This window comes from Mandrillus leucophaeus, unplaced genomic scaffold (genome assembly GCF_000951045.1).
Source record: "Mandrillus leucophaeus isolate KB7577 unplaced genomic scaffold, Mleu.le_1.0 Scaffold167, whole genome shotgun sequence".
NCBI lineage: Eukaryota > Metazoa > Chordata > Mammalia > Primates > Cercopithecidae > Mandrillus > Mandrillus leucophaeus.
In genome coordinates this window covers 796,764-821,039 of record NW_012101665.1, presented here as the reverse complement: position 1 = coordinate 821,039, position 24,276 = coordinate 796,764, and the positions used below count along the sequence as shown (strand labels likewise).

The following is a 24,276-nucleotide window of genomic DNA, read 5'->3' as shown; positions in this document are numbered from 1 at the left end:
TTTTTTTTGAGACAGTCTCGCTGTCACCCGGGCTGCAGTGTAGTGGCACCATCTCAGCTCACTGCAACCTCTGCCTCCCTCCTGGGTTCAAGCGATTATCCTGCCTCCGCCTCCCTAATAGCTGGTATTACAAGCACCCGCCACTACGACTAGCTAATTTTTGTATTTTAGTAGAGATGGGGTTTCCCCACGTTGGCCAGGCTGGTTTCAAATTCCTGACCTCAAGTAATCCACCTGCCTCAGCCTCCCAAAGTGCTGGGATTACAGGTGTGAGCCACTGCGCCCAGCTTAACTTACTCTTTTCCAACTTGCATGCTTTTTCTTTCTCTTGCCTGATGGCTCTCGCTATGACTTCCAGAACTATGTCAAATAGAAGTAGTGAAAATGGGTGTCCTTGTATTGTTCCAGTTCTTAGAGAAAAGGCTTTCAACTTTTTCCATTTATTATATTACCTCTGGGTTTATCATATATGGCCTTTATTATTTTTAGGTATATTCCTTCTATGCCTTGTTTTGTTGAGGGTTTTTATGACAAAGGGATGTTGAATTTTATGAAATGCTTTTTCTCCAACTATTGAGATGATCATGTGTTTTCTCCATTCTGTTAATGTGATGTATCATGTGTATTGATTTGCATATGTTGAACCATCCTTGCATCTGTTACATATACTTGACATAGGATCAAGTATAAATCCTAGTTGATTGTGGTGTATTATCATTTTGATTTGGCTCTGATTCCATTTAGTCATAAGCTTTTTTTTGTTGGGAGACTTTTTGTTACTGATTCAATCTTGCTACTCATTACTGGTCCATTCAGGTATTCCATTTCTTCCTGATTCAATCTTGGTAGGTTTTATGTTTCCAGGAATTTATCCACTTCTCAGTTTTCTTTTTTTTTTTTTGAGACAGAGTCTCGCTCTGTCACCCAGGCTGGAGTGCAGTGGCGCCATCTTGGCTCACTGCAAGCTCTGCCTCCCGGGTTCACACCATTCTCCTGCCTCAGCCTCCCCAGTAGCTGGGACTACGGGCGCCCGCCACCACGCCCGGCTAATTTTTTGTATTTTTAGTAGAGACGGGGTTTCACCATGTTAGCCAGGATGGTCTCGATCTCCTGACCTCATGATCCACCCGCCTTGGCCTCCCAAAGTGCTGGGATTACAGGCGTGAGCCACCGCGCCCGGCCCTAGGTTTTCCTATGTAGAGTTGTTCATAATAATTTGATAATCTTTTCTATTTGTGTGGTATCAGTTGTGATGTCTCCTTTTTCATTTCTGATTATTTGGGTGGTCTTCTCTTATTTTCTTGGCTAATCTCACTAGCAGTTTATCAATTTTATCTTTTCCAAGAACCAACTTAATTCATTGATCCTTTATATTGTTTAGTCTACTTATCAATTTTATCTTTTCTGAGAACCAATTTAATTCATTGATCCTTTATATCGTTTAGTCTATTTCATTTAGTTCTGCCCTGATCTTTATTGTTTCTTCTGCTCATCTTGGGTTTTGTTTGTTCTTGCTTTTCCTGGTTCCTTGAAGTACACTGTTAGATTGTTAATTTGTAACCTTGCTACTTTTTGGATGTAGGCATTTATTACCATAAGCTTCTCTTAGTGTTACTTTTGCTGCATCCCACAGGTTTTGGTATGTCATGTTTCCATTTTCATCTGTTTCAAAAATTTTTTCTCCACTTCTGTCCTAATTTCTTTGTTGACCCAATGGTCAGTCATCCAGGAGCATGTTGTTCAATTTCCACATATTTACACTCTCCAAAGTTACTCTTGGTATGGATTCCTGGTTTTATTCCATTGTGGTCTGAGAAGATACATGATACATTGATTTAAAAAAATTTGTTGAGGCTTGTTTTGTAGCTTAACATATGGTCTATTCTGGAGAATGTGCTGATGAAATGAATATATATTCTGCAGTTGTTAGATACAACGTTATGTAAATATCTGACAGGTCTATTTGTCTAAAGTCCAGTTTAAATTCAATGTTTCTTGATTTTCTGTCTAGGTGATCTAATACTGAGAGGGGGATATTGAAATTCCCCATTATTGTATTACTGTCTCTCTCTCTCTTTAGACCTAGTAATATTTGCTTTGTTATTAATCTGGGTGCTCCAGTGTTGGGTGCACATATATATATTTAGAATTGTTATATCCTCCTCCAGGCCTAGCATGGTGGCTCATGCCTGTAATCCCAGCACTCTGGGAGGCTGAGGCAGGCATATCACTTGAGGCCAGGAGTTCCAAACCAGCCTGGCCAAACCCTGTCTCTACTAAAAAATACAAAAATTAGCTGGGTGTGGTGGTGCATGCCTGTAGTCCCAGCTACTCAGGAGGCTGAAGAACGAGAATCACTTGAACCTGGGAGATGGCGGTTGCAGTGAGCTGAAATTGCACCACTGCCCTCCAGCCTGGGCAACAGGGTGAGATAGTCTCGATAAATGAATGAATGGGAAATCCCACTTCAAAAACAGACTTAATTTCCAAACTGCTTGTATGAGGGATGAAGTTATCAGTTTTAACACTGTATTGAAAAGGTCATTACAGCATTACCAAAAATGCTCCTGCATATCTATTCCTACTTTTAATAGAGTACATTATATACAAAAGAATGACTTATGTTTGTGTACTGTAGTATCATTTGACTGTGGCAAATCACTATTATTTGTTACAAACATGCTAAAGATATTGGTAATGATAAATTTTTCAATGGTAAAAATTCAGAATATTTAAACCTCCATTCAAATGCTAACTCTTCTTAAATCATATCTAAACAGTGTTTGCTGGCTTTCTTTGTAAGTTGTGTATGAAAACTTCACACAGAGGATCTACTACCACTGCCTGCACTGTTGGGCACCTATTCCCCAAGTGTGACAAATTTGGTAATTTTCAGTGTGTATCATGAGGCAACAATGGCTGGGAAGCCCTATTTTATACCATATGCAATAAAATGGGAGGTATGGATAACATGAAAAATGTTAGAGTCTTCATTTAGATCTTCTGGTATATTTTGATAATAACCATGAAATGGTTATTCGAAGGGTATACATTTTCCTAAAAGGCTTATGCTATGAGAGAAAAGATAAACTTGAAACTTAGAAAACATTTTGTTCTCTGGATATTATACACATAAGCCTATGATAATCTAAGTAATTCATGTGTCCAAATAATTTGTTCAAATTTTATTTTCCCTCACACATATAATTTATTTTATGACTATTGTAACCATTACCAATTTCAATTTCAGATAATGACAGACATTAGTTGATTTTTTTGCTGATTTTATTATACTATATAGATTTGCATTTCTTGTGATCTGAGAAACATCAAAATTCTATTTTAAATTTGTTCTTAAAAATATACAATATTGCACTTTAATTTTTGGCAGCTTAACAGGAATGAATGAGTACAAAAAAATCATACAAGAAACTACAATTTTTATTTTGCTTTATAATAAGAGCTTTGTGTAGAAACAAAACTTACAGTAGTGCCAAATAAACCAAATATTTACAGTGTAGATATTAAAGTCTTACCTCTAAAGGAAGATTCAGTGTATTGGATGTAAATATTATTAACATAAGAAAAGCACACTGCCACCCCCACTGCCCAATTCTGCTAAACACTTTTAAGCCAAAGAATATTGGTGAGAAATGCTTTCGTGATTTCTTTCTCAAGACATACATGGAAGGGATGCTTGCTCTTGGAGCATCTAACGTGGGTCATTAAACTTTTACAAAAATGTTTCCTACATAACTTAAAAAAACCTCTACACTAAGCCAAGAATCCAAGGTAAGCTTATTTTTAATTTTTTAAAGTTCTTCTGTATCCTCTTTTTTTTTTTTTTTTTTTTTTAATAAATAGAAATGAGGTGTCACTACATTGCCCAGGCTGGTCTTGAACTCGTGGGCTCAACTGATCCTCCTGCCTTGGCCTCCCAAAGTGCTGGGATTTTATAGGCATGAGCTACCATGCCCAGCCAGTTATTCTCCTTTACTTTTATAAGCATGTAAGTTAGTTGGTAGGTTACAATTTTAAGGTCTGTTTCCTGCACTTTTTCTAAGATATATTGAATTGGATACTGAATACACATCTGCCTGATTTTCAGTTTTTGTTACATTGCAATAAAACTATATACATTTACACTGACCCACAATTTGTTTTTTTCTTTTTTTTTTTTCTTAACTAGGGTCTCGCTCTGGCACCCAGGCTGAAAAGTGCAGTGGCACGATTTCAGTTCACTGCAACTTCCATCTCCTGGGCTCAAGTCATCCTCCAACTTCAGCCTCCAGAGTAGCTGGGACTAAAGATATGTGCCACCATGTCTGGCTAGTTTTTGTATTTTTTGTAGAGATAGGGTTTCGCCACGTTGACCAGGATGGTCTCAAACTCCTGAGCTCAAATAATCTGCCTGCCTCGGCCTCCCAGGATGCTGGGATTATAGGCATGAGCCACCATGCCTGGCTGTTATTTTACTTTTTAATTCCCAATTAGGCAAATACTCTAGAAAGCTCAATTTTTTATTTTACTTAACCAATTAGGAAAAGAGCTTTGAAATACCTATTTGCAAAAGCAAATACAAAGATTTAGAATGACTTAATAGCATACTAAACATTCAAAAGATGAACAGAACATAAACACAATGTATTTGTAATATAAATATATGACAGAGAGACATTCATTTTTGGTACCACCTTAAAAAATCCAGCAGTACATTTTATTACCCTTCAGATCTTTGGGAATACTTAAAAATCCTAACCATTAAACTTTTTCTTTTCCTTCAGAGGAAAAATAATCCACAAAGTTGAATTGGCATTTCAAAAACAAATAATTTCTTTTTGTTACTTATTTTTTTTTTGAGATGGAGTTTCCCTCTTGTTGCCCAGGCTGGAGTGCAATGGCGCGATCTCGGCTCACAGCAACCTCCGCCTCCTGGGTTCAAGCGATTCTCCTTCCTTAGCCTCCCGAGTCGCTGGGATTATAGGCATGCACCACCATGCCCCGCCAATTTTGTATTTTTAGTGGAGACGGGGTTTCTCCATGTTGGTCAGGCTGGTCTTGAACTCCTGACCTCAGGTGATCCACCCACCTCAGCCTCCCAAAGTGCTGGGATTATAGGCGTGAGCCACCACGCCCGGCCTGTTACTTCTTAAATGATCTGCAGAATAAAGTTATTCCAATTGTTAACTAGCAGCCAATGTATTCATTATGCTTTTACACTTTGATCATACCATGAACCAAATATTTCAAAGAGTGATTTATCATGGAAAAATACGGTTTCTTCTTAAACAACCATGTACCAATTGCATAGTTTTGATGTGATAACAAAAGCCATAGTAAAGAGTTACAAAGGTATTAATATATGTTAGCTGAACTGAAATTGACTGTTAAAAAACAGTCTATCTTGGGTAGATGTTAGTGTAAACTTAGAGGGAAAAAACAGTCAGTAGCAAAAAAGGTTTCTTTAAAAATAGGTTAATGCTAAGAATAAGAGCTTTTAAATTTTGTTTAAAAATAAGCTTATTAAACAAGAATATAAATTTTAATCAAAACAGCTCTTTGAAATGCCCTATTTTTCTTGCACATAGCAAAAAATACATTTTTTCAGTTTTCATCATTACATGTAAAAATGAGGCACTAGTTATACATATTTGAATATATTCACATGAATAGAAGTTTCAGTCCCATCTATAGACTTATTTTGCTCCATGGTTTCTGAATGGCAAACTGTTCACAAAAATAAGTCTTCTGAAGGAGGCGCATAAGAGAAACCAACGAATGCATCATCTGCCTCCAATACACTGGCATTCACTATAGAATAGTCAGAAGATACACACACAGAATATGGAACTGTTTCTTCTGTAAATGCTGTGTCAAAGTTTCTGATATCATCTGGTTCAGCCTAAAACATCAAAAGCACAGTATTATTCATCTTAGCTTTTCTTTCATTAATTTAATCCTTTATTTATTTTTTTGAGACAGGGTCTTGCACTGCCACCTGTGCTGGAGCGCCAGTGGAGCGATCTTGGCTCACTGCAACCTCCGCCTCCTGGGTTCAAGCAGTTCTCCTGCCTCAGCCTCCTGAGTACCTGGGATTATAGGCACCCACCCACTGCGCCCAGCTAACTTTTTGTATTTTTAGTAGAGACAGGGTTTTACCATGTTGGTCAGGCTGACATGGTGACCTCGTGATCCACCTGCCTCAGCCTCCCAAAGTGCTGGGATTACAGGCGTGAGCCACTGCGCCTGGCCCAATTTAGTCTTTTATTACAACTCCTTTATGAATTTGTGTGTTTATTGCTGGCAAGTTTAGATGTCTTCCTAATTCATTCCCTTGAAACACTTTTCTGTTTTTCCTTTCCTGACCTTTATTATTTAGGTGAAGTTATCTGTCCTTCTGAAACAGGGGTGTCCACAATCTTTTGGGTTCCCTGGGCCACACTAAAAGAAGAATGGTCTTGGACCACCCTCACTAACACTAACAATAGCTGATGAGCTAAAAAGCAAACAAAAAAATGCAAAAAAACTCTCAATGTTTTATAGAAAGTTTAAGAATTTGTGTTGGGCCGCATTCAAAACCACCCCGTGCCGCATGCAGCCCACAGACCGTGGGTTGAACAAGCTTGTTCTAACAGTTAAGGTTCTTTTTGAGTTGGGGGAGGAGAGAGAAAGGTAAGGAAGGCTCACAAACAGAGATTCATTGTTAATTTACATCTCAAGGCTTGTCACTGATCCCCTTTCTCTCTACCCATCACTGCCTCACTACACCCAAGTTTAGAAAAAGGTCTCAGGTAGGTTTTCAGGATAGCATTTTGTATTTGCATTTCCATAAAATGCCTATCCATCTGGTTTCTCAATTATGGGTAGGTAAAGCCTTCTGATGAAGAAATGAAGCAGTTATAAGTAAAATTATAATTTTGTTATCAGTTATTTAATTAGGTTATTGGTTATAAGCAAAATTGTGAAAGATGACTCTTACTGTGCTACAGAGAATGTCATAAAGCATTTGACTAGGGCATCTTAGCTCTGGAGGGCTACGAAGTCCTGATATGAAAATTAAGCATGATGGCTGCTTAAGCTCATAGACAGTCATTCTTAATTTTCCTTTACAAATCTGATGCAAGCTAATAGACTCTACCTTTCCTACACACACACACACACACACACACACACACACACAATTTTGAGACAGGGTGTCATCCTGTAGCCTAGGATGGAATGCAGTGGCACAATCACAGCTCACTGCAGCTTCCACCTCCTGGGCTCAAGGGATCATCCTGCCTAAGCCTTACCCAAGTAGCTGGGACCACAGGCATATGTCACTATACCTGGCTTATTTTTTATTTTTAGTGGAGTCGAGGTCTCACCATGTTGTCCAGGCTGGTCTTGAACTCCTGGGCTCAAGCAATCCTCCCACCTCAGCCTCCCAAAGTGCTGAGATTACAGCCATGAGCCGCCATGCCCAGCCCCAATATATTTATAGACAAAAACTAGGATACAAATTCAGGTGATTCACTCTTAAAGTCCATCCCTGGTCGGGCACGGTGGCTCACGACTGTAATCCCAGCACTTTGGGAGGCCTAGGCGAGCGGTTCACGAGGTTAGGAGATCGCGACTATCCTGGCTAACAAGGTGAAACCCCGTCTCTACTAAAAAAATACAAAAAATTAGCCGGGCCTGGTGGCGGGTGCCTGTATTCCCAGCTGCTCAAGAGGCTGAGGCAGGAGAATGGCATGAACCTGGGAGGCGGAGCTTGCAGTGAGCCGAGATCGTGCCATTGCACTGCAGCCTGGGCGACAGAGCAAGACTCCGTCTCAAAAAAAAAAAAAAAAGTCCATCCCTGAATTTCTAGGTTATTTCTGCTCTACAGGAAAGGGAACCCTTAAAATGTTCAAGTCATTAAGTCTAACTGAGGGTGCACTCATAGAAATTCAGAGCAGATATTACAAGCAAAGGATAATAGCCTCGTACATCTACAGATTGAGCAGAGACCACAAAAACCCAGAATGCTAGATCCTCCCATATGAGAAAATGCCCCATAGAGACAAAGAATGCTAGAAATTTTATATGTATGTATGTATGTATGTATTTTTCCTCATCAAATTCTTATATACAATCCTTCAAGCATGGGCTCTTGAATTCTGGCTACAAAATTTGCTAGCTGTCTTTTTTTTGAGACAGAATCTCATTCTGTTGCCCAGGCTGGAGTGCAGTGGCGTGATCTTGGCTCACTGAAACCTCCACTTTCCAGGTTCAAGCAATTATCATGCCTCAGACTTCTGAGTAGCTGGGACTACAGGTATGTGCCACCATGCCCAGCTAATTTTTGTATTTCTAGTAGAGACAGGGTTTCGCCATGTTGGCCAGGCTGGTCTCGAACTTCTGACCTCAAGTGACATGCCCTTCTTGGCTTCTCAAAGTGCTGGGATTACAGTTGTGTAATTCGTTATATAAACTACTCTATCTCTATGAGCTTGTTTCTTCTTCCATAAAGTAATAATACTATCACCTACCTCCTCAGGTTGTTGCAAGCATCTGATGTGTTAATAAATAAAATTTCCCGAATGTAACATGTAGAAGGTACTCAAATGATGGCAATGTTCTCTGACTTGCCTTTATAATGCCCTCATGGCTCATGGCTGATACTGACAGGAATAATACAGGCTGAGCATCCCAAATCCAAAATGCTCCAAAATCCAAAAATTTTGAGCATCTACATGACAGTCACTGGAGCATTTTGAATTTCAGATTTTCAGATTTGGGATGCTCAATCACTAAGTAAATCCCAAAATCCAAAAAACAATTCCAAATCTAAAACACTTCTGGTCCCAAACATTTCAGATAAAGGATACTCAACCTGTACTATGTGATTTATTAAGAGTGAGGGCGGGCCAGTCACGGTGGCTCATGCCTGTAATCCCAGCACTTTGGGAGGACGAGGCAGGCGGATCACGAGGTCAGGAGATCGAGACCATCCTGATTAATACGATGAAACCCCATCTTTACTAAAAATACAAAAAATTAGCCAGGCATGGTGGCAGGCACCTGTAGTCCCAGCTACTTGGGAGGCTGAGACAAGAGAATCACTTGAACCCAGTAAGTGGAGGTTGCAGTGAGCCAAGATCGTGCCACTGCACTCTAGCCTGGGTGACAGAGCAAGACTCTGTCTCAATCAATCAATCAATAAATGAAATGAAATTTTATGTAGTCAAATCTACCAACTTTTTTCTCTTATGGCTTCTGGGTCATGCTTTAAAAAGTGACAGAGCAAGACTCCATCTCAAAAATAAATAAATAAATAAATAAAAACAATAAAAAAAAAAAAGAGTGAGGGCTCTGCCCATCTCTACTAAAAATACAAAAAGCAGCCGGGTGTGGTGGTGCACACCTGTAGTCCCAGTTACTTGGGAGGCTGAGGCAGGAGAATAGCTTAAACCTGGGAGGTGGAGGTTTCAGTGAACCGAGATAACGCCACTACACTCCAGCCTGGGCAACAGAGCAAGACTCTATCTCAATCAATCAATCAATAAATGAAATTTTATGTAGTTAAATCTACCAACTTTTTTCTCTTATGGCTTCTGGGTCATGCTTTAAAAAGCATTCTTCACCTAAAGATTATACACAAAAATATTATCTTAGGTTTTGCAAGGGTTACTTTTAGGTGCCTGGAATAGGTGTGACTACAGGTGCGTGCCACCAAACCCAGCTATTTTTCACTTTCTGTTGTTGTTGTTGTTAAGAGACAGGGTCTTGCCATGTTGCCCAGGCTGGTCTGGAACTCCTGGGCTCAAAAAATCCACCCACCTGAGCCTCACAAAGTACTGGGATTACACGTATGAGCCACTGTGTTCAGCCCATACCTAGGTTTTAATTCTTCAGAGGGTTTGGGAATGCGTATCAAGGACCTAACACAACGCTGGGTACACAGGGGGCACGCACTAGAAGCTAATTCCTTTTTTCTCCCCTCTACTTGGAAATGTACAGCATAACTATGTCCTGGTACTAATACACACCCTCACTCCAATCTGTCCTTTCCAAACCCCTGTGTTTTCATAGTATTTCCCTTCCTACCACATCCAATCCCTTAACACTTAGCTAGTGTTAACAACCATTAAAAAGAGTGATTCATTGACCCAGCAATGAATATTTTCTTTCAGCTTACAGAATTGTTAGAATGATGCCAGCCTCTCCCCAGGTCCAGACCCACCCCTCAGATGTGGGTTCTGAATGACCCACTTGGAGCATGGCCAAGCCACTCCTATCACAGCTGCATACCACATCTACCCCCTCAGGGCAGGACTATGCCATACTTTTAAATTTAGGGATTATTTTCTATGCTATACTTTTACTTTAAGGACTTTTTGGGGGGAACCTCTAATTTGAAATGTTGGTGAGCCCTCTCCCACCAAGCAGTCAATTTTGTTTTCATACTTTTCCAAAATTTTATACATAATAAACAGAAATTCCTAAAGCAGGGACTGAGGCGACAGAACTGTAAACTATTAGCTATGCAGAATAGTCGGTATTTCAAAAATGGAGTGAAAAACCTGAGCAATTTGTATTCCAAGAGATGCCAAAATGAAACCAGCAACAAAGTGAGTTTTTCTGAGGATTAAAGTGGAGGCAAGGATCAAAACCTGGATGTATCCAACATAGAATGGAATGTTAGAATATGCTTCATAGTAACTTAGAGGATTTCAGATGGAGCTTCAGTGAAATCCTATATGAATATGGCTTATTTTGGAGGTACTTGTTTTGTGTTAGTTGTTCTGAAATGGTATAATGAGATATCTTTCAAAGTGTCAAAAACTACTTGTTGATGAATTTTATAGCAAAAAAAAGATTAAAATATAATAATGTACCCATTCATTGTATTAACCCATTTTAGGTCACTGCTCTTATCCTTTCTCTATCAGCTGCTGAGAGAATAAAATTAAGCAACCAAATCTTATTAGGATAAATTAAACATTTAGCAGTATAACCTCAAGTTTGTGGGCTAAAAAAGAGAATCCAGAATGCGTTTTTACCCATTGTAAACAGAGAAATAAACTGCTTCGAGTCCTTTTTTAATGTAGACTAGTTGGACATGTATAATTGAAGTAAATATTTTATGCAACCTGTTAGATTTTGAAATAATTCTCACTAACTGCTAGCAACATTCATCATAGAAATACTGAAGCTTAGCATGGTCAATAACCCCACTCTCTCTTTTCCTAGTAACTCCCCTATTAAAATATAAAACACTAAGCAGACTGGAAAATCAACTAATTTATTTTATTCACTGAAAGAATAAGCATCAAAGACTGTTTCTGTCAACTGGTTTTCCCCCACAGATGCAACTGTAAGTTATTATGAGGCATCTGTTTTTTTGTCTCACATTACATATTTTAATTCCACAACACTGAATGCCTGATATACACTAAATATATAATTATTTAACTCTTCTCTTTATATATTTTATCCCCTTAACTGTAATTTTCTTGAAGACAGAGCCTATGTTCTACTTATTTGTGTTTTCTAACCAAGTTACCAATAAATATTTAATGGGAAAATTCCCAGAGGGAAAATGATTAAAAAAAAGATATTACTAATTAAATATCTACTGTGTGCAATGCACTCTGGTGCTTTACAAATGTTACCTGAATTAAACCTCACAGCTCATGTTGTGAAAGAAAAAATAAGTATAGAGAAGCTTAACTTCTAGTTAATCAGAGAAGAGCAGGGATCCAATGCTGGAGCTATCCATTTCCAATGTCGCTTAGGAGTCCCTAATTCAACATGCCTGATGATATATTTATTTGAATGTAATTAAATTCTGCTAAGATACTTAGTCTAAAGAGAAAAATAATTCTTAAGAGTCTTAGTTTCCTACCACAAACTCTACAAATTTGGGACCAAAATTATTCTTAATGGTGTCATTCCTGGATGCACTACATGAAATAAGTCAGTCTACAAATATTATGTATGTAGGTGTAAAATATTACACCTATTAATACCAGCTAGGAGCTATGTATAGAAATTAACCTTGAACAAAGCCTGATAGACTATTAAGTAATACTTTCCTGATCTCCTTATCTGCTCTAATTTATTAAAAAAGTATTCCTGGCCAGGTACGGTGGCTCATGTGTGTAATCCCAGCACTTTGGGAGGCTGAGGCGGGTAGATCATGAGGTCAAGAGATCGAGACCATCTGGCCAACATGGTGAAACCCCATCTCCACTAAAAATACAAAAATTAGCTGGGCGTGGTGGCGCACCCCTGTAGTCCCAGCTACTCAGGAGGCTGAGGCAGGAGAATATCCTGAACCAGGGAGGCAGAGGTTGTAGTGAGCCAAGATTGCACCACTGCACTCCAGCCTGGCGACAGAGCAAGACTGTCTCCAAAAAAAAAAAAAGGCCGGGCGTGGTGGCTCAAGACTGTAATCCCAGCACTTTGGGAGGCCGAGACGGGCGGATCATGAGGCCAGGAGATCGAGACCATCCTGGCTAACATGGTGAAACCCCGTCTCTACTAAAAAATACAAAAAACTAGCCGGGTTAGGTGGTGGGCGTCTGTAGTCCCAGCTACTCGGGAGACTGAGGCAGGAGAATGGCGTAAACCCGGGAGGCGGAGCTTGCAGTGAGCTGAGATCCGGCCACTGCACTCCAGCCTGGGCGACAGAGCGAGACTCCATCTCAAAAAAAAAAAAAGTATTCCTTAAGTTTTACAGCAACATCAAAAAACTTAAATTCACCTATGATCTTAAAACTCCAAACCAATCTTGGTTTATATTCTATTCTAGTCCTTATCCTTACTTTTACTGCTATAATTATAAGTCACAAAAATTGTAATTACCATGTTTTCATGTAACTTTATAAGGATTTTCTAAGTGTTTGCTCATTTTTATACAATTTAACAAGAAAAGACAATAGCACAAAAGGAAACATAGAATAATGACTCTGGAATCATGCATATATTAGAATCCTGGCTCTACTACTTTTCATCCAGCTATGAGACATCTCTGAGCTTCTATTTACTCATTTATAAAATGTGTAATAAGAAAAACAGTATTACTAAGTAATACTTATTAATAAGCTGGTAGCTTGAAGAGTAAATTATATATTATAACACATACAAAGTGTATATCCCTATACAAAGGAAGCTATCATTAGTTACTAACATCATTACTGGCCTACTGATGATTATTAACAATTTCCCTGTTGTTATATATTTACTGTATTTTCCAAAATTTTCCACCACTGTTAATAGTATAAAGCTCATCTATAATGTGGCTTTTTGCTTTAAGCAAATTATCTTTAGGTGAAATGTTTCCATCAAATAGATTTAACAAGTCTAGCTAACACTAACATTTTTATAATACTATCCTATTGTTTTCCCAAAAAAGTAACAATTTCCATTAATATTATTTTAATAATGTTTGTCTATACCTGTTTTTTTTTTTTTCCAATTTTATTTTGAGACAGGGTCTTGCTCTATCACCCAGGCTGGAGTGCAGTGGCGCAATTTTGACTCACTGCAATCTCCACCTCCTGAGTTCAAGTGATTCTCATGCCTCATACTCCCTAGTAGTTTGGGAGTGTAAAGGCATGCATCACCACACCCAGATAATATTTTTTTTTTTGTATTTTTAGTAGAGACAGGGTTTCGCCATGTTGGCCAGGTTGATCTTGAACTCCTGGCCTCAAGTGATCCACTCACTTCGGCCTCCCAAAGTGCTGGGAATGATCTGCCCGCCTCAGCCTCCCAAAGTGCTGGGATTACAGGTGTGAGCCACCATGCCTGGCTGACTTATTGAGTTCATTCTTTTCTTACACATATTCCAAAGAAACACTTTACAATTACTGTCCTGGAAGATATTTTTATCAAGCTAATCTAACTATAATCTTACTGGTCTCCCCAAAGTTATCAGTTATACTAGACAACCCTGAGTGACATATTTCACAAATATTTAGGTAATGACTCCATTTAATTCAGGTGATTCTGAGATCTAGTCTCAAAATCATAATGAACTGCTATTATGTTTCACGATTTTAGAAAGGAAGATTTGGATATATACTTACCACATTAGGATTAAATGGTGGTGGAATCTTCTTTTGTACAAGGTCAGCCCAGCTGAGTGATTCAAAAAAAGGATGATTCTGAATTTCAAGCTGGAATATTAAAAAAATGTTTGACTAATGCTGAAGAATATATTAAGTACTAACTGCATAATTTTATGAAGCCACACTATTACTATTTTGCCCCTCAATGACTATTTTTAGGAACATGTGTATGTTATTTGTGTAGCAAAATGATGTTATTCATGTAAACAATAGAAAGACTGAAAAAAAGTTACTTAGAATGATCTACTTAAACTTAAGTTGTATTCTCTTCACAGTCAGTTTCCTTACTGGTAAAATGGGGAAAACATTTCTGCCCTAAATACTTCAGGGGAAGTAGGTTTTAAGGATCAGTGTAAAGTATGGATGTAAAGTGCTATGAAAAGAATAAAGCACTACAGAGGTACAAAGAATTAGTGTTATTACTGGAGTAGGGGGGGTAAAGAAGTTGGGCAGAGAGCTTTATACAGTAGAGTAGAAATAAAATCTGTCATGAGTTCTACTAATAAAAAAATATCCCACTCAGGGTTGGTATTACCAAACAACGGCACAGTATTGACTCTAGCTTTTTTTCCTTCAAGGTGCCACAGGAGTGTATAAAGCAGGATCCAATCTAATTTGGTGGGTTAAAAAAGACTTCTTGGAGAAAATGGTATCTCATGAGAGGTCTGAAAAATGAGTAAGAATTCAGCCAGACAAAAGAATGGGGAGAGCATGTTCCAGAAAGGCTCTGAGGTGGCAAAAAGGTTAGTATGGTCAAGAAAATGAGAGTCCAATATGGCTGCAGTGTAGGGAAGGATGGGACTGTCACATAAGGTGAAGCTCAAGAGCTAAACCGGCTGTATCATATCAGGTCTACGTTAAACATTTTGGATTTTGCTCTAAGGTCGCAAGAAGCCATCAAGGGGATTTAGTCATGAGAATGTCATAACTGTTTTTTTTTGTTTGTTTTTTAAAGCATCAGGTTGGTGAGAAATGTTTTTTAAACCACCACCCTGGGCCAGGCGCAGTGGCTCACACCTATAATCCCAGTACACCGGAAGGCCGAAGTGGGAGGATCACTTGAACCCAGGAGTTCAAACCCAACCTGGGCAATACAATGAGACTCCCCCATCTCTACAAAATAGTGTGGTGGCACACACCTGTAATCCAGCTATTTGGGGGCTGAGGTGGGAGGATCATTTGAACCTGGGAAGTTGAGGCTGCAGTGAGCCGCGATAACACCACTACAACTCCAGCGTCGGCGACAAAGCAAAACCCTGTCTCCAAAAAAAAAAAAAAAAAAAAAAATCCCCCAAAACACCACCCTGGCTACGGGGAGAATTATATTGAAGAGTCAGGACCAGATAAAGGAAAAGCAGCTACCACTGTAACCAGACTAAAGAAGACAAATAGTAGGAAAAGAGTAGCAGCAGTGGGGCTAGAAAGAAATGTCTGGATATGGGAAAGATTCAGGCAGCAAACGGAACAGGACCTGGCTGTTTGTTGAATATGGAAGTAAGGAAGAGAGAATACTCAAGAATGCCTCTCAGATTTCTGGCCTGAACAGCCACATGGACAGTGATGTCCTTTAATACGAAAGGGAGCACAGGGGGACAATAGCGGCATTTGAGGTACTCTCAACAACTCCAAGTGGCAGTGGTGAGCAGGCAGATACGATGTAAGTCTAGAGTTTAGAAGAGAGGGCTGAAGAGTAAAGAAAAGATATAAATGTGTGAGATGAAAACACATAGATAACTAAAGCCATGGGATCAATTGAGATTGCCCAGGAAGACAGCACAGAAGAAAAGAGGGTTTAGGACAACAGGGCACCGCAACACTTGAAGGTTGAAAAGGAGCTTACACAGGAGGTAATGGAGAATGGTCCAGAAATACAGAAAGAAAAGCCTGAGATGAGACGTATGTGTGCTCTTGCAGAAGCCTAGGGAACAGGAGAGTGTTGCCAAGTTTAAATGCTGCTGAGGGCGGCATAAGTTGAGGAAAAGTATCCAGCAATTCTCCTGGCTATTTTGTGGTAGACTGAGAAATGAAAGAGCTTGGGAAAGGGAGACTGAACAAAGAAAACTTTCAACAAGTTTGGCTAAGAAGGGAAGAAGATAGAGTAGTACCTCTCAGGAGATTTGTAAGACTGAGGGTTTTTTTGGCTTAAGAAGCAACAGATTTGATAACATTTAATTACTGACTGGAAGGAACCAGAAAAAAGGGAGCAATTATTTGTGCAAAACAAACAAACAAGCAAGAACAGGGTTCCTTACAAATGGACAGGATCTAGGGCACAGGTGGAAACAGACCTTTTCCACTACAACAGGAGGAAGGAAATGACAGGATCCTGCAGGTTTATATAGGCCTGTGGATTTGATAACAGGAAGCTAAGTTAGCTCTACTCTGATGATTCTATTTTCCTTACAAAACAGAAGGCAAGATCATCTGTTAAAAGTGAAGAAGAAGAAAGGGAATCTGGGAAGTCTGGAGAGAAGGTGTGAAATAGTTAATACAGAGAGGAGGAGAGTAAGCTACACAGAGAAACAAAGAGTATTACCAGACAGAGGGGAAGCACAGACGAGGTTCACAGTGCTTCCAATATGCCCAGTTTGTTACTTTCTTTAGCACTGTTCAGCAGCCCACAAGATGATAGTTGGATTCATCTAGAGCTGCAATCTCCGTCAATGAATTCAATAAATGGACCAAGGGACAAGGAGGTGTGAAACATTAGCAAGACTGTCTGGAACAACGGAAAGGAAGTTGTTGGCAAAGCTACCAGCTGAACTGGGGAGCGGGGGGTAGAGCAGTAGCAGCAAAGTCTTTTATTCACAGCTCAGGTTCAAGACCGATAAGCAGCCTCCAAGAATATCTGAGAAAGCAATTTAGAAGTTCATATTCCTTAATATTTTGTGCATTTACTGACACACTAACATAATGCCAGTAACTACACTACAAATTTAATTACTCTTGATTTGAAACAAACATGCATATTCCCTAATTATATCAAGGAGGTCTCACCAAATTCCAAAAAAAAAAAAAAAAAAAAAGTGATTCAGCATTCAAGGCAAAAGACATTACCTCATGCAGACAAGAGGCACTTAACAAATTCCTGCCAAAGGAAATGATTTAGATGTTTAGATAGTCCCAAACCCTCAACAAAAAGCTTACTAGTAGGTTAGTCTCTGTGTTATTAGTTCATGAAAATGTTAGTATTATTTAGCAATAAAAACAGCAAAAGTAAGTTTAGGTAGTGAAAATATGCCACACAACACTTTTTAAAAAGAAGGGGAGGGGAATTTATAATAAATGAAAGTCAAGTAAATAACAGGGTGCGAAAGTGTATGTGGTGGACAGGGCGAAAGTGCATGCAAGAGAAAATGCTTTAAATACTATATAGTTTTATATAAATACAGGTGAAAACTATGGGGACGAGTATGCTTTTTTTCCATGTTGCTATTCTCCTCGTGTTGTATTCATTCAATTAAACACCATATAAAATAAAGCTTTATTTCCAAATTTTAAATAAGCTTAAATAAAGCTGGAGCTGGGAAAGCTGTTACATACAAAGTCTTCCTTGGCACCAAGTCGATTTTGCCTGTCTTTTTCTAGGAGTTCTTCCAGAATGGACCAGGCTGTAAGGCTCACTCCTGGCCTCAAACTTAGGGGTTTGTGAAGGATATTGTCATACATTTCAGCAACATCTCGGCAATAAAAAGGAGGCTGGGAAAAAAAAAAAAGCAAAATAAAACTTAGTGGTAAACAAATTATGCGAAAATGGGGTTAAAATGGCTCTGATCTTGAGGGAGCAGTCAGTTGAAAAAATGTACGGACCTCTTAGGTCGTGTAGCTACCTGCAGCGTGGCTTCTTGAAGCAAAGAGATTCTAAAACCCAACACATCACAGAGCTTAATAAGTGTTTACTGAATGAATTAGGGCCAGTTTGTTCAATACCACCTTGTAGACAGCTGTTAAATTATATACAACTTGTAGTAGTATCTGTTTTAGAGAAAATGACCAACCTTATCGTACACATAATGACAGAATCATTGGAAATGGAAGTTGAAGACAGATCAAACATTAATTTCAGACTTGGGAATAAACTCACTAAAACAAAAGAATTTCTAGTAGAGATGGAGGCCTGTAGATACTATGTTCCTTAGGTACTTATGACAGAGATAATATTATGACTATACTTTGCAGAATTAAAAATGCCACCGTGACAGCCAAAAGACTTGGGGTATGGCTTCAACACAAGCATTAGCTAATCATCTAACTATAAAGATTTAAGGTAAAAATAAAGGCCAGGCATGGTGGCTCACACCTGTAATCCCAGCACTTTGGGAGGCTGAGGTGGGCAGATCACTTGAGGCCAGGAGTTCAAGACCAGCCTGGGCAACATGGTGAAACCCTGTCTCTACCGAAAATATAAAAAACCAGCCAGGCATGGTGGTGTACGCCTGTAGTCCTATCTACTCAGGAGACTGAGGCACGAGAATCGGTTGAACCTGGGAGGCGGAGGATGCAGTGAGCTGAGATTGTGCCACTGCACTCCAGCCTGGGTCACAGAGCGAGACCCCATCTCAAATAAAATAAATAAATAAACAAACAAACAAACAACTTTTGAGAAAAAAAAAATGAGCTGTACAGGTTTCTGTATTCTGGGAATAAGAGAAAGGAAGATTATCATGCTACTCAGGTTCTATCTGCAAGGTAACCTGAGTAGCATGATATGTAACCTACAAAACTACTTCCTTTTGAATTAATGTATCCAGAGCACCAGAAACATTTTTCCAAAGGGGGAATCACCATGTAAAATGTTACTGTTTATTTTTTTTTTCCCAAAAAACCTCCCAATTTATTCACCAGAGGACTGGCCTCTAATATTTTACCCTTGTGGGTTTGTTTTTAACCTCTTAAATATTAGTTACTAGTATTTTTATAAAATAAGATGAATCTGACCTAAAACATTAAATTGACATTTTTTTCTTTTTAGTCTCCTTTTGTGAAAATTAGAAAAGTAATATATGCTTGTAACAAATCTAGACAATACAGAAGTTTACAAAATAAAAAGTGAGGCCAGGCACAGTGGCTCACACTGGAAATCCCAGCACTTCGGGAGGCTGAGGCGGGCAGATCACTAGAGCTCAGGAGTTTGAGACCAGCCTGGGCAACATGGCAACACCCTGTCTCTACTAAAAATACAAATAAATAAATAAATAAATTAGCTAGGTGGGGTGGTGCACACCAGTAGTCCTAGCTACTCAGCAGGCTGAGGTGTGAGAAGCATCAGAGCCTGGGAAGTCAAGGTTGCAGCGAAGGAAGTCCACTGCACTCCAACCTGAGCAACACAGTGAGACTCTGTCTCAAAAAAAAAGTAAAAATAATAAAGTATACATAGTTTTTAAAGTTAAGGGAGTTTTATAGGCTTGTCACTTTTCCTTTGTGTAGGAAAGAAAAAGTTTATCTTTTAATATAACTTTTTTTTTGTTTTTTGGTCTTTTTTGAGACGGAGTCTCGCTTTGTTGCCCACGCTGGAATGCAGTGGCATGATCACCACTCACTGCAACCTCCGCCTCCCCGGTTCAAGTGATTCCCCTGACTCAGCCTCCCAAGTATCTGGGATTACAGGGGCATGCCACTGTGCCAGGTTAATTTTTGTATTTTTAGCAGAGATGAGGTTTTGCCATGTTGGCAAGGCTGGTCTTGAACTCCTGATCTAAGGTGATCTGCCTGCCTTGGCCTACCAAAGTGTTGGGATTACAGGCGTGAGCCACTGCGGCTGGCCAAAATAAAACTTCATTTTAAAACAATCAGTAAAAGTTTGATTAATAAAATATGTTTCAAATGTCCTCTTTTGAATCAACTGCATTTTATGTGCAATGATATGTTTTCAAAGTCCTCTAAATAAATTAGAAGGATTCTGAAATATGAAGATGGCAAATAAACAGTGCTTAAAGGGAAATCAGGTATAAAGTGGTTTTCCAATGTTCTAAGTCAGCAGCATAACCAGACAACTAGATCTTTTGACATGCAGGTCACAGTCAAGGGCAAAGAAGAGATGATGTTGGCTTTCACAGGAATCTATCATTCGAAACTAGCAAGATAAAACAAATGCTCTGAAATGTACTTCATGTTCTAAATTTCACTGTAAGCTCCACAGTTTTCAATGAAAAGCAAATAGACACTCAGCTCAGGTCTTGGCTGACAGCAGCATTTAACATTAGTGCTACCCGTAGCAGCAGCTTCAGGGATTTGCACATTGTTCCCAGCACAAGGCTGCTGGACACTTAGGGGACCACAAAGGGAGTCTAGAAACTGTTCTAAACATGTCATAAAGCCTACAGAAAAACATACATGTACTCTTATAAAGCTATTTGAGCTAACTAAAATGCCTACACTGTTTGCTTTGGGTTGGAATAATATTAACTCAATGTAGTGAAAAAACTTTATTCTTGTTAATCAGTTCTGGCCAGCCTACGTGTCTTTAACTAAATAAGAACTGGGCAAACTGACTGCATAAACATTACTTTTTTTCAAGAAAAATTTTAAGACATGGTGTTTTCAGGGATGGGAATAGAGTGATCTTCAATGATGGGAAAAGCTGAGCACCTGTGTATTAATTAAATCTATTAAACAAAATAAAAGGCAAAAACCAAAAGACCTTATCTTCTGAAATACAGTAATTTATTGATAAATGCAAAAATCATTTTCTGTTCATTATCTTAAAATTAGAGTGATATTTGAGTAAACTGAATGGAAGCAGATAATTTTAATATTACAACCAGGTGTCTATTTCTAAAAACGCCAGGGGGGTGAGAACATCTGAAATAGTTATTAGTATAACAGAGAAACAATTATATTAACTTTAAAAAACTGGTAACAAAATAAAAAGGGTTTTTTTGGTCCTTTTTTTTTTTTTTTGAGACAGAATCTCCCTCTGTCACCTAGGCTGGAGTGCACTGGTACAATCTTGGCTCACTGCAAACTCTACCTCCTGGGTTCAAGCGATTCTTGGGCCTCCGCCTCCCAAGCAGCTGGGACTACAGTATGCACCACCATAGCCAGATAATTTTTTGTATTTTTAGTAGAGTTGGGATTTCGCCATGTTCCCCAGGCTGGTCTCAAACTCCTGGCCTCAAGTCTGCCCGCCTCGGCCTCCCACAGTGCTCAGATTACAGGGTGAGGCACCATGCCCAGCCTCTTTTTGTACTTTTTCCTAATGTGGTTTTGAGTTCATTAAACCGGCTATTACTGCTCTGTTAGTGTTATCTAAGTGTCCATGAGATTCTTAAGGCGGGAGAGAGAGACAGACAATCAAATCAATGAGAATACATTGGAATAAAGAGATACAGAAATACATACCAATCCATACAGCATTTCATACAGAACAGCCCCAAGGCACCACCAATCCACAGTATTGTCATAGGGCTGTTTTCTAATTACTTCAGGTGCAAGATACTATAGAAAAGAATAAAATATTAGAGTAACTTGGTAAACAAATCAAGACAAAATTTATAAATAATTGAGAAATTTAACAAATTTTAGTTGTTGCTATCATACTAAAACCAAATTATCTAGATTTCCAGTGGGTTGGGTATTCTCAGTCTACACCAGTGGTTCTTAGGTAATGTCACGTAGGACACTTCAAAATACATGTATTCTGCATTTCTCCTCGGAAACTGTGAGACAGTTAAAATAAATAAGAGAGTATAGTGAAGGTAGATTCTATAATTCTCAATAGGCGAAGTAGGTATTTGTGGGAAAAGTCTTTCAAAGATTATTTTAGAAGTTCATTTGGTCATTACTCATGTTTTCCTCTTAAATACTTTTTTTTTTTTTTTTTGAGACAGGATCTTACTCTGTCACCCAAGCTGGAATGCAGTGGCACAATCACAGCTCACTGCAGCCTCGACCTCCTGGGCTCAGGTGATACTCCCACCTCAGCCTCCCAAGGAGCTGGGACTACAGGCATGCACCACCACACCTGGTTAGTTTTTTGTATTTTTTCATAGAGACGGGGGTTTAGCCATGTTGCCCAGGCTGGTCTGGAACTTCTGGGCTCAAACAATCTGCCCACTTTGGTCTCCCAAAGTGCTGGGATTACAGGCATGAGCCACAGCACCAAGCAAGAATTGTTAATGTAGCAATTATAATCCTTTTTTTTTTCTTTTCAGTAAAAAACAATGAATTGTATTCTCATTTGAGAATTATAACAGCAATTCTCTAACATATTATTTAGAAAACTTGTGTAAGTTGTAAATGTCTATTTACATTTTAATTTGCAGGAAATTTAGACTCATCACAACTTAACACATCTAAGATAGTGAACTTGAATTTTACATTCCAAAATATATTACCTCTTCCCATGTGAAATACATGTAAGAAAGTAATTTCCTCTTAAGCTTTTTTATGTGATCTAAAGAAATGGCAAAATATTTTAACTATGCAATTAATATACAATAACAAAAAATGTTTCTTCATACATAAACCAAAACAGAATGGTTATAAATATGTACAAGCACCAGGGTTAGAGAGAAAAAAGAAGGAAAAACTCATTTCAAGGTAAATACTTGTTACTTAGAGATACTTTTAATTAAGTTTCTGAACTCAATTAGAAGCCATTTTCTCACACATTTTCAACATTGTATTTGCAAGTACTCCACAATAAAGATGAAATATTACATGGTACCTACAATCATTATAAATACCTTGGAATTTGGACAGTTTAAAATAAATCAAACTTGTTTCTGTGTGTGAAGTATGAATAATAAAGGTTTTATATGATTTGTAAGGATTATCATTATTGTCACAAATAGATACTTTTTGCTAGCTAACATGATTAGAAAATGGGATGGTCTGGTAAATAAATTCTGATTTGTGATTTTTTTTTCCATATCCACTGCTTTATTTTCTTCTGGTAAGTAAATACTTAATTTTATTACAAAAGATTTCAAGCATACAAAAAAATGAGAAAAAACAATAAACTGCAACTGAGATATAGTCAAGTGTTAATATTTTGCCATATTTGCTTTAGCTCATTTTTTAAAAGAAAAACAGCTTTATTAAAATAGTCACAAACCACACAATTCACCCATTTAAAGTGTGTGATTCAATGTTGTTAACATATTCACAAAAAGAACACTTTCACCTGATTTTTAAAGGATTAGAAATATAATTTTCTACAATATTTATTTTAGAACAAAAACAAAAAAAGAAATATAATTAAATGTGTAAAGAAGTTTAAGGTAAACTTCTGACATTAAAAACAAATAAACATAATGTATATTTGTTGGATTATTCAAAAGGGTCTTGCGGTATCTAACAATCACAGTTAAAAATACCCAACTATCAAGGCATGATTATCAGATATTTCCAGCTGGCTAGAAGCTGAAATGACAGTTTTTATTCTACTTTTCTTATTTTAAATTCATATATGCAATCCGTAATTCATATTTGCATTTTATACATGATTATATGAATGACAATGAGATATATTTCTTACCTCTGGTGTCCCACAAAATGTGGTAGTGGTGTCAGAAATAGCAATTCCTTCTTTACAAAGCCCAAAATCTGTTAAGACAACATGTCCCTGACAAATACAGGGGCGGTAAGATAAAACAGTGCATAATTAGGAATTGACAATTTTTCAGCAAGTTTTTCTTTTTTTTTTGAAACAGAGTCTTACTCTGTCGCCCAGGCTGGAGTGCAGCGGTGCGATCTTGGCTCACTGTAACCTCTGCCTCCTGAGTTCAAGCAATTCTCATGCCTCAGTCTCCTGAGCAGCTGGGACCACAGGTGCATGCCACCTGGCTAATTTCGCCACGTTGCCCAGGCTGATTTTGAACTCCTGACCTCAAGTGATCCGCCCACCTCGGCCTCCCAAAGTTCTGAGATTACAGGTGTGAGCCACCACACCCAGCCAATAAATTAACAGTTTTAAAAATCCTTTTATTTTCACATAATTATAGATCCACATGAAATTGCAAAATAGTATACAGAGGAAATTGTCATCGGTATACTACTATTAACCAGACTGTCAACCTTATTCAGTTTTCACTTTTTACATGCATGCTTTGTGTGTGTGCTTAGCTCTACGCAACACAGATGTATAGATTCACGTAATCACCACCACAATCAAGACACAATTGTTCCATTGCAAAGGAACTTCCCTAATGCTACTCCTTTATCTTTGCAC

General features: G+C 38.4%; 1 protein-coding gene across 4 annotated transcripts in view; it reads right to left on the bottom strand.

Moving 5' to 3' along the window:
* Positions 1-3,267: 3,267 nt before the first annotated feature.
* LOC105536987 (serine/threonine-protein kinase Sgk3) overlaps positions 3,268-24,276 on the bottom strand; it is a 159,926-nt gene continuing 138,917 nt past the window's right edge. For 3 of the 4 annotated variants that reach the window (XM_011976478.1, XM_011976479.1, XM_011976480.1), the window contains 5 exons: positions 23,584-23,670; positions 21,444-21,539; positions 17,646-17,801; positions 14,061-14,150; positions 3,268-5,902 (listed from right to left, as the gene is read on the bottom strand). In XM_011976478.1, coding sequence (XP_011831868.1) covers positions 5,732-5,902; positions 14,061-14,150; positions 17,646-17,801; positions 21,444-21,539; positions 23,584-23,670 — 600 coding nt within the window. In that variant the 3' untranslated portion in view covers positions 3,268-5,731. The remainder of the gene's footprint in view (positions 5,903-14,060; positions 14,151-17,645; positions 17,802-21,443; positions 21,540-23,583; positions 23,671-24,276) is intronic. The other variant, XM_011976481.1, reaches the window with a different exon arrangement.